This window comes from Leptidea sinapis, chromosome 17, assembly GCF_905404315.1.
Source record: "Leptidea sinapis chromosome 17, ilLepSina1.1, whole genome shotgun sequence".
NCBI classification, from domain to species: Eukaryota; Metazoa; Arthropoda; class Insecta; order Lepidoptera; family Pieridae; genus Leptidea; species Leptidea sinapis.
In genome coordinates, this window is record NC_066281.1 from 8,432,801 (window position 1) to 8,441,951 (window position 9,151).

The following is a 9,151-nucleotide window of genomic DNA, read 5'->3' on the forward strand; positions in this document are numbered from 1 at the left end:
TTCCAAATCGGCACATTGATTCGACCACCTTGTCTTTACCGCTACATTGCGATAAAAATGAAAATATGTGTATCATTGTGAATAGAAATTCTACATACATTAAAATACGACGCCTACTAGCCTTTTGAGATACAAAATGAAAGCAATTTAACGAATTGTGAAGCTAATATAAAAGCGGTTTTTTTCATGAGTTCTCGTGACGACAAACACAAAATACTTCAACATTTAGATCTCAAAACCTAGTACTAAGTCGGACTAAAGCGCAATCACTTACGACTATGCACGCCCCTGCTATGGACATAAGGACTGAATTTTCCTGCACAGATGTAATATAAATAGGTTATGGTCAAGGAGGGATGATAGGCGCCGTATAGATTCCAACCTGACAATAAGGGACGAGGCGAGCAGGACGTTCAGCTGATGGTAATTGATACATGCCTGTCCATTACAATGCAGTGCAGTGATTCTTGAAAAACCCCAAAAATATGTATTCAGTAAAATGTTACATCTATAATATTTATGGTATTTCCGCTCACTATGGCATAGCAATTAGACGCTGTAAAGATTTTTTGGAGAATTTAGTCTTTTTTCACTATTAGTAATTTTAAAAGATTATATTACGTTATATAAAATAAAACGTTCTTGTCAGAGCTAATATTACGTTATATAAAATAAAATGTTCTTGTCAGAACGAATCTTTCGGCATACGCTTATTACAGTTATTATGCACGATTACTATTTCTACGATCTATAATGCTACGTTACAAGTTAGATATTAGACATTTGTATTAATTGATATCTATTATTGGTTGTAGGTACAGGTACAGTTTCAAAGCACTTTACCTTTAGTTCCGTCTAAGACCATATGCTCACTACACGGTGCGGCGGCGATCCAAAATATGAGTCTTTCACCAATCATAGCTGCTTCAACACCAACTGATACTTCTGTCTTCAGGCTGCTGACATTCTTGAAACGGATGTTTCGAGTGCTCACAGATCCCAAACACGTCACTGGGAACTTGAGCGATGCAATTCTCCGGTATCGTAACTGGGGTGAAATTAGACGTATCCTCGGTATGACGCCTTCTCCAATTAAACATATTTTGAATGATTTTTCTTGATTATCGAATAATTTTAATTTGACTTCCAGAACAGCCCGGTATTCCTACAAGACGATCAAAATCGTTTTCATACTCAATATTATCTATACAATCTGTGAGACTATTAAATACAAAATTACAGCAAATACGCGTTACGAAAGAGTTTTTTTTTTTAAGTTTTATTTGCTGAGCAGCAAATGTGAAAAGAACTAAAAAGATGTAGGTTACCACTTTGGTGTTATTGAGGAGGTAAAATTTTATGTATTCAATGAAATAATAACTCTTCGGAGTCTTGGTAACTCTATATATAATCACAATAATAATCAATGTGTAACACGTAAAGAAACATGACGCAAGCTTTGTCAAAACACAAATTCATTATTCATTCAAAGTAAATATGCTTTGATAAAAAATACGTGGGTACTTAATATGTCGGGTGTCAATCTGTTTAAAAAATCTTGTAAAAAATCGTGTTGTAAATAATCACTCATAATGTTTCCCAAACGCACCAGAACAAGTATAGATTCAAAGACATGTACATAGATAGTTAGACTGAGTAAGAATCTACTTACAAGAAGCTCCTTAGGGCTGAAGATAATACCCAGATTTTTATGTAGCAAGGGCTCAATGTGTGTTTCATACTTATCCAGGGAAAATATTTCCGGATTCGAATTAGCTTGATAGTGTAATTTCATTGTCAACGCGCACGCTACCAAACCACAGTTGTACAAGTCAATTGCAGCTGTATAACTTCTATTTACAGTAATTCCAAAGAAATGTAAAGAGACTGAATCTTCTACGAAGACACAATGAGGTGAGGCCTGCAATAGAATACACTTTTATTTGTAAAAGATAAAAAGAAATAGAAATTTATTTATTTACCACAGGGGTTGACAAAAACATAACATTGCAACAACACTAATTGGTAAAAGTCATGAAGTTACATCAGTTCGTAGAGGAGCTTTGACATGGGGAGAAGAACTGATAAGAAACTCCCAGCCCATCTTTTAAATCATATAACAACTTAGCCTACTTAATATAATATTACTGCGTAGAAACAGACAAGAACAATGCATCAATATTCACTATACAATCTACCATACTATAGTAAGCCTTTTTTGTAATCTATATATATATAAATGAATTGCTGTTCGTTAGTCTCGCTAAAACTCGACAACGGCTGGACCGATTTGGCTAATTTTGGTCTTGAATTATTTGTGGAAATCCAGAGAAGGTTTAAAAGGTGAATAAATAGGAAAATGCTGCTAAATTAAATATAAACAACAAATTTGTTTTTCCTTTGATGTGTCATTACATATTTTCATAGATACATAATTTCTATGAGAGAATTTATTGACGCACGGTTTGACAGTTCTGCTGTGAAACAATTTCATTACGACAGCAGGGTGCATATTTTTTGATGTTATGATATATTATTGACAAATTCATATAAAAACATTATTTTATTTATTATATACAGAACAACGTCTGTCGGGTCAGCTTGTCTAAAATATGATTTAATCAGGATCAAATAATTGGAACTCCAGTTTCAATTTATGAACAATAAGTAAATAAATAAACTTTCTAAGTTTTAAAAGTTTTCGATGCATGTGACTAATACACATCATCATTTATTTCAGCCGGAAGACGTCCACTGCTGGACGAAGGCCTCTCCCAAAGATCTCCACGACGATCGGTCCTGCGCTGCCCTCATTCAACCTATTACGGCGATCTTGATCAGATCTTCGGTCCATCTTGTGGGCCCCCCGCCTACCATCTTCCGGTACGTGGTCGCCATTCAAGGACTTTACTGCCCCAACGGCCATCTGTCCGTCGAGCTATGTGCCCTGCCCGCTGCCATTTCAGCTTTGCAACCAACTGAACTATGTCGGTGACTTTGGTTCTCCTATAGATCTCATTTCTGATTCGATCTCGCAGGGAAACTCCGGGCATTGACCTCTGTTTTGCCTTCTGATCGACAATGAGCTCGCTCATGCTAATGCACATTTTAAGTGATTCATTAATTAACAAAACACAAAGAGTTACAAACCTCGTGAACTTTATACTCAGCCAAGTCTTTTACAATGAGATGTTCTCTGAATGTTGTCTCAATGTTCCAAAAGTCTATCGTTGGCACAGCACCCGTTCCCACGAGCTTCAATGGAACACCACTGGCTTCGGCGGGGCATGTATCGCTTATTATAAATTTGATAGTTTCTTCGAATGTTTTTGCCGCAGTGGCAAAAAACTGGATGTTAAGAGTTCGACTTGTTCCCGGGGCCAGTAGATTATCGTCGTTATTAATAACAAAGTTACCACATTTAATTGGAGGATTTTTTATTCTGCAATTATATTTATTGAAATATATTAGAGCAAATAGAAAGTAGTTTAAAAGTAGCTTCACAAGTGGTTCAAAAACTGCAACGTGGTCATATCCTGGATCAGTTATGCTTTGGCGGGGTTTGTCTTATCAAGAATTCACATAGCTTTTTTGTCAAAAAGGAGTGAAGACTACAGCCAAAGTATTTACTTTGGCTGTAGTATGACAGTCTCTCTAAATGAGAGACTGTCATAAATCGTCCTGTGAAACCTCTTGCAATAAGCTTTTTAAAAATATTTCTTCGAGGTTTCAGCAAGACTGCGTCTTTATAAGACCCCCACCATCGACGCTTGGTTGAATGCCAAAGTTCCGGATTTGTAAGAGCCGAAGGCTGGTCTCGTCAAGTCCAACTCTGAACCCTTTGGACTACAAATTTAGCCAGTTTTAGACATTTGACTTCGAAACTAAACCCCGACATCGAGTCGCTTAAGAAATTTCTAGAATAAATAGTGACTAAATTTGACATGAAAACAGTGTGTAAGTGCAATGATTCGTGGTGAGCGAAACTCAAGGCCTGATCAAACAAAGCCAAAGAGAGTCATTTTTAAGTGATAACTTCTTATGGGATAATCCTCGATACGTAAGAGTATAATTCCGTCAGATCAAAAATCAATTGAAACTTTTTGTTATAAAGTATGGCTATAAAGTTCGAGCAGGACGTTCAGCTGATGGTAATTGATACGCTCTGCGCATTACAATACAGTACCGCTAGGATTCTTGAGAAACCCAAACATTCTGAGCGGCACTACAATAATTGTGCTCGTCACCTTAAGACATACGATGTTAATTCTCATTTGCCCTGTTATTTCACTAGCTACGGCGCCCTTCATACCGAAACACAATAATGCTTACGCATTACTGCTTCACGGCAGAAATAGGCGCCGTTGTGGTACCCATAATCTAACCAACATCCTGTGCAAAGTAGCCTCCCACTGGTAGAATCCTCCGAAATGTATTTGTGTATTTAATACCGCTTTTGTAAAAAATAATAAATAAAAGTTTTCGGAAATTTTCTAACGTTTGCGACATTCTTTACTATTTTTTTTGGATTTCTTCGCCCCATTATTAGGACAGGCAAAGGGTTCAAGCCTATATTTTTATTAATTAATTAATAAATACGTATTTAAGTTTTATCAAGATTACATCATGCCTCACAAAAAATGTATTTTTATGTGTAACAGAATTTTGGCCAGACTAGGATTTGAATTTTTTTTTCTGAAGTCTTTGTTATGGCTCCTCTTTTGTGGAGGCTCCGGGGCTGTAGTCCCCGTTGCCCTCCCCAAAATCCAGCCCTGAATCCTTGATCAAGCGTATTGTTGTCATAATTTTTATAACTGTCCATGAGAGAGACAACAATAGATCATGGATTTCAAAACCATTCTAGAATACGAAAATTAGAACAAATTTAAAAATAATACTGCAATAAACGTTTGGCCACAATTTAATATATGACGCTGTTATTTGTTTAGCATATATTCAAGGAAGTATGAGATATATTGCCATAAATTTATTAAGTATATAATTTTTTTATGGAATAGGAGGACAAACGAGCGTACGGGTCACCTGGTGTTAAGTCATAACCGCCGCCCACATTCTCTTGCAACACCAGAGGAATTACAAAAGCGTTGCCGGCCTTTAAGGAAGGTGTGCGCGCTTTTTTTGAAGGTGCCTATGTCGTATCGTCCCGGATACACCGCACAAGGAAGCTCATTCCACAGCTTTGTAGTACGTGGAAGAAAGCTCCTTGAAAACCGCACTGTGGAGGACCGTATGTATAGCTTTCGGTGAATGAGGCCAGCATTAGCACATGAGTAACTCAACGGTAGCATTAGGAATGTTAGGATAAATAAAAATAATAAAGGTGTTATAATATATAATTAGTAACAAAATTTATGGACGATGCGGCACTCATACCCGCGCCTCTCGGGTTCCGTGGAGAGTTGAACGAGACATAGCGGGAATTACGATTGATGCGGCACTCGGACGGTTGTCTCAGTTGGTAGGAGCGCTCCTCCACCCATATGTTTTGGTTTGTACAAATTTAATATAATAATAATAAAAGTGTACAGACTTGTTATCCTTTAGCTTGGCTTTGGCTGGTTGAAGATCAGCAGCTGGCTCCGGTCGGTATTCTTCTGGTACAACAATCTCGTAGGTAACAGGGCATTTACTTGTGTTGTTTAAAATAACCTCTCTCATCACTCCACTTCCCACCGGTATGATGTGAAAGTTTAGTTCGCCCAGAGGAAACAGGGTGAAACTAAAATAATATTAATTATATAGTTATATATAACATGTATTAATTTTTAGTTATACTATGAATACCTGTGGGAGGCTCCTTTGCACAGGATTCCGGCTAGGCTGTGGGTACCACAACAGCGTCTATTTCAGCCGTGAAGGAGTAATGTGTAAACAAATTGTGTTTCGGTCTGAGGGGGCCATTGTGTAATAACTTGGCAAATGAGACTTAACATCATAGGTCTCAAGGTGACAAGCGCAGTTGTAGTGCTATTTACAATTTTTGGGGTCTTACAAGAATCCTGAGCAGCATTGCATTGTAATGGGCATGGCGTATCAATTACTATCAGCTGAATGTCCAGCTCGTCTTGTCCCTTATTTTCATAAAATAATAATAAATTAATAAATAATTATTATCAGTACATGTTTTTCATTATTGTGTTTAATTAATTTACTTTCCCAATTATCTGTTAAGTATGTGACATTCTGACGTACGGTTTATTTCCGTTACAGATTACTGCTATAACGTTGATATACTTAAGTTTAAGTACACTTGCTGTTCCGCTATCAGACTGATGATGACATGTCCTTATATGTGTATAGAACGTCATTGATTAAAACTAATAATGCAGCTCTATTCGGGGATAAAGTATGGAGTGTGCCAGAACTAGCAGAAAAAAAGTGGTCTCAGAACGCACCACCGGTTTTCGTTAAAGTGGCAACACATTATCAACTCAAGATTGCCAGGGCTGTAGAAATGTACATTTTCGTAAACTCACGTGTTATAGAAGGAAGCTATTGTAACGCAGACAGGGAATTTAGCTACGACCACTTGGTTCTTACTGCCGTCCAACAGGGAGCAAATGTATGCCGGAACATTCACTAGGTTCATAGATGTGGTGGGAGTACACTCAAACTCTATTGTTACCAGTTTCAACGTCGGTGGTATTACACCGAACTCGGGTACAGCCTCGAATGACTTCAACAAAGCAGGTTCAGGAAACTTTTTTACTTTTTTTAACCTTAAAGGAAAAACATCATAAAATTATAAATTCAAAAAGAATTTCACGAAACGAAAATAATATATTGTTGTCATTTAACTCTACGAACTTGTAAAAAATATTATATTTTCCTCTGTTTAGGAGATACATCTCCTGATAGACGGTTGAGTTAACTTTCACATTTCCATAATTGAGGAAATTTTCGGTCATATTTGCATAAGCACATTCAACCAAAACATCGTAGCATTCTGCTGATAGAAGTAAAACGTCTTCAATCATTGGATTGCCTCTTCCTTCAGCATCATATATCTGAAAAATACTTTGATATGTTACCGCTAAGTACAGAAGTACATTAAACATCCAAACCCTAATGACTAATATCAGAACTTTTGTATGCGTTTAACTTTCGCCACCAAACACTCAGCAGTTAAATAAATTCTATATTTGAAATTTTCTCGTGATTTAAATAGCACAGTGTTAAGATTTCATATTCCTTATTTATTGACCTTATTATGTAACGACGGGGCGATGTAAGAGTCGTTAAGCGAAATTCAGACAGTCTTACTCAAAACTCCAAGTTTTTTATTTGAGATTCACAGACTATTCTGAAACAGTTAGGGTTTTGTTTCACAAGATCGTATATGAGCGACTGGGCTAAAAGAAGGAAAATGAAATGTAACTGAGTTGGTTGAGGAAGTGGGCACTGTTGTTGAAGTTGTGGGATCTCCAACACTTAACTTTCCACAGAAAGTTAAGTGTTGGAGATTCCACGAATGCTGTATGTAAGCTGCCTGCATGATTTTGGGTGCCATTGTGATTTGCTTTATCTACAGTAGAACAGTGTCATCAGCATACGTTATTATCCTGCAGTTTTTAATAGTCAATTTATAAAAGTCGTTGATATAAATTGAATACAGAGTAGGTCCTAGAATATTACCCTGGGCCACCCTTCATTGATAAAAATTATCATGTTAATCAATTTTATAGTTACATTCATACTACCACTTCTAAATAATTCATTAACGTTTGAAAATTTACACTCACGTCAATTGTAAGCGGCTTCTGATGTATGACACCAACTCGACAAGCAATATATGTAACCGGGACAACTTGATTTTCATATCGTTCTATTATACCAGACGTATCAGATATTATAAAATCTTGTATGAAATCGGTGGCGTTACGAACTTTCCACATGATTGGTAGAATTGAATCATTTTTAATTATGAAGCGATCCCCTTCTCTACGATACAGTAAATGGCGTCCATATTCTGTAGAAAAAATTTAAACTGATTAATTAAATTATCGATTGATTTTGCCACAATGTTGTATCCTGAATTCTTAACTAGACAAACTGAGGCTAACATCGTCACGTTTTCACCTAGCTTTTTTCATATGGCTATCCTTTTCATTAATTCTTCCATCATTTAGGTGACCTGCACTCAACACAAGACGATGGTAAGGATTCACGTAGAATCCATCACAGCATAGAACTTTTACTAAGACCAAGGCAGATGCTTGAAAAGCCACAAGAGCTAATAGGATAATTTGCAGCCTTAATTCCTATTCTATATCACTTAACATCAGGTAAGCCGTACGATCGTTTGTCATCCTCTTCCATAAAAAAATTCAACAATATGTAGTTACTATTTGTTGTATTTGAAACAAAAAATATTCCTTTAATTAATTCCTTAAACATTTGTAATGTTTTAATAGAATTTCTTACCAATAGTTTTAGTCAATGGTAGGATTTGCACATTAGGCACAACTCCGTTACATGAAATTTTAATTGAAATGATCTCTGGGTTATCTTTTACACAAAATAGTAAGACGCTGGTGAAAATTCCGACTTCTGCAGGAGCTGCCGAAATCATCAAGGTTCCTCGGCATCCAGGCTGTAAAGAAGGTTTTTGTTAGTGCTATACAAGGTGAGTTTTTCAAGTTGGCGTGATGGCCACAGATGAATTACATATGGAGATTCGCGAAAATCATTCAAGAGTCTCCTCATATTTTGGGATTTTACATCGTGCCCACTTGAAAAATGTTCCCTTTATACACACTACTCAAAAACAATTGAATTATAATTTTTTTTTAAGATTTCTTACCTCCAGTCTAATAAATGTTTTATCAATTTGAAAAACAACAGAGTCTTCCAAGAACTCAATTGTGACGTCTGCAGTTATTAGTGATGAGTTTCTCAATTCAATGGTGTAGTGTTCTTCATAAATTCTGTAAATATATTTAATTTCCAGTTATAAAGCGACTAGATTGCATCGAAGTTCCTAATCGCGCGTTGCGAGAGGGGTCTAGGGGGCTAGTCGGAAAAAATTAAGACCAAAAGTTGTAATGACACTTTTTGCTATAGTTGTAAACCGTGTGGCGTGCGCGTGTTTCTCTGTCTGTCTGTCTGTCTGTCTCTCTCTCTCTCTCTC

At 36.6% G+C, this 9,151-nt stretch overlaps 1 protein-coding gene across 1 annotated transcript; it reads right to left on the reverse strand.

The window, feature by feature from the left end:
• Nucleotides 1-829: 829 nt before the first annotated feature.
• On the reverse strand, nucleotides 830-8,543 carry LOC126969173 (hydrocephalus-inducing protein-like). Its single transcript, XM_050814492.1, has 8 exons — nucleotides 8,446-8,543; nucleotides 7,764-7,990; nucleotides 6,829-7,028; nucleotides 6,498-6,740; nucleotides 5,552-5,740; nucleotides 3,151-3,442; nucleotides 1,673-1,921; nucleotides 830-1,165 (listed from the first exon to the last, which is right to left on the reverse strand). The coding sequence occupies exons 2-8, from the start codon at nucleotides 7,914-7,916 to the stop codon at nucleotides 830-832; spliced, it is 1,662 nt and encodes a 553-aa protein (XP_050670449.1). The 5' UTR covers nucleotides 7,917-7,990; nucleotides 8,446-8,543.
• Nucleotides 8,544-9,151: the final 608 nt, after the last annotated feature.

What these genes read in the sequence shown, in the direction of transcription:
- LOC126969173 (XM_050814492.1), bottom strand. Translation starts at nt 7,916, where the DNA reads ATGTGGAAAGTTCGTAACGCCACCGATTTCATACAAGATTTTATAATA. An exon ending in ATAGCTTCCTTCTATAACAC is followed by an intron (nt 5,741 to 6,497) that starts GTGAGTTTACGA and finishes ATATTATTTTAG; the next exon opens with TTTCACCCTGTTTCCTCTGG. An exon ending in CTGAGTATAAAGTTCACGAG is followed by an intron (nt 1,922 to 3,150) that starts GTTTGTAACTCT and finishes ATTCTATTGCAG; the next exon opens with GCCTCACCTCATTGTGTCTT.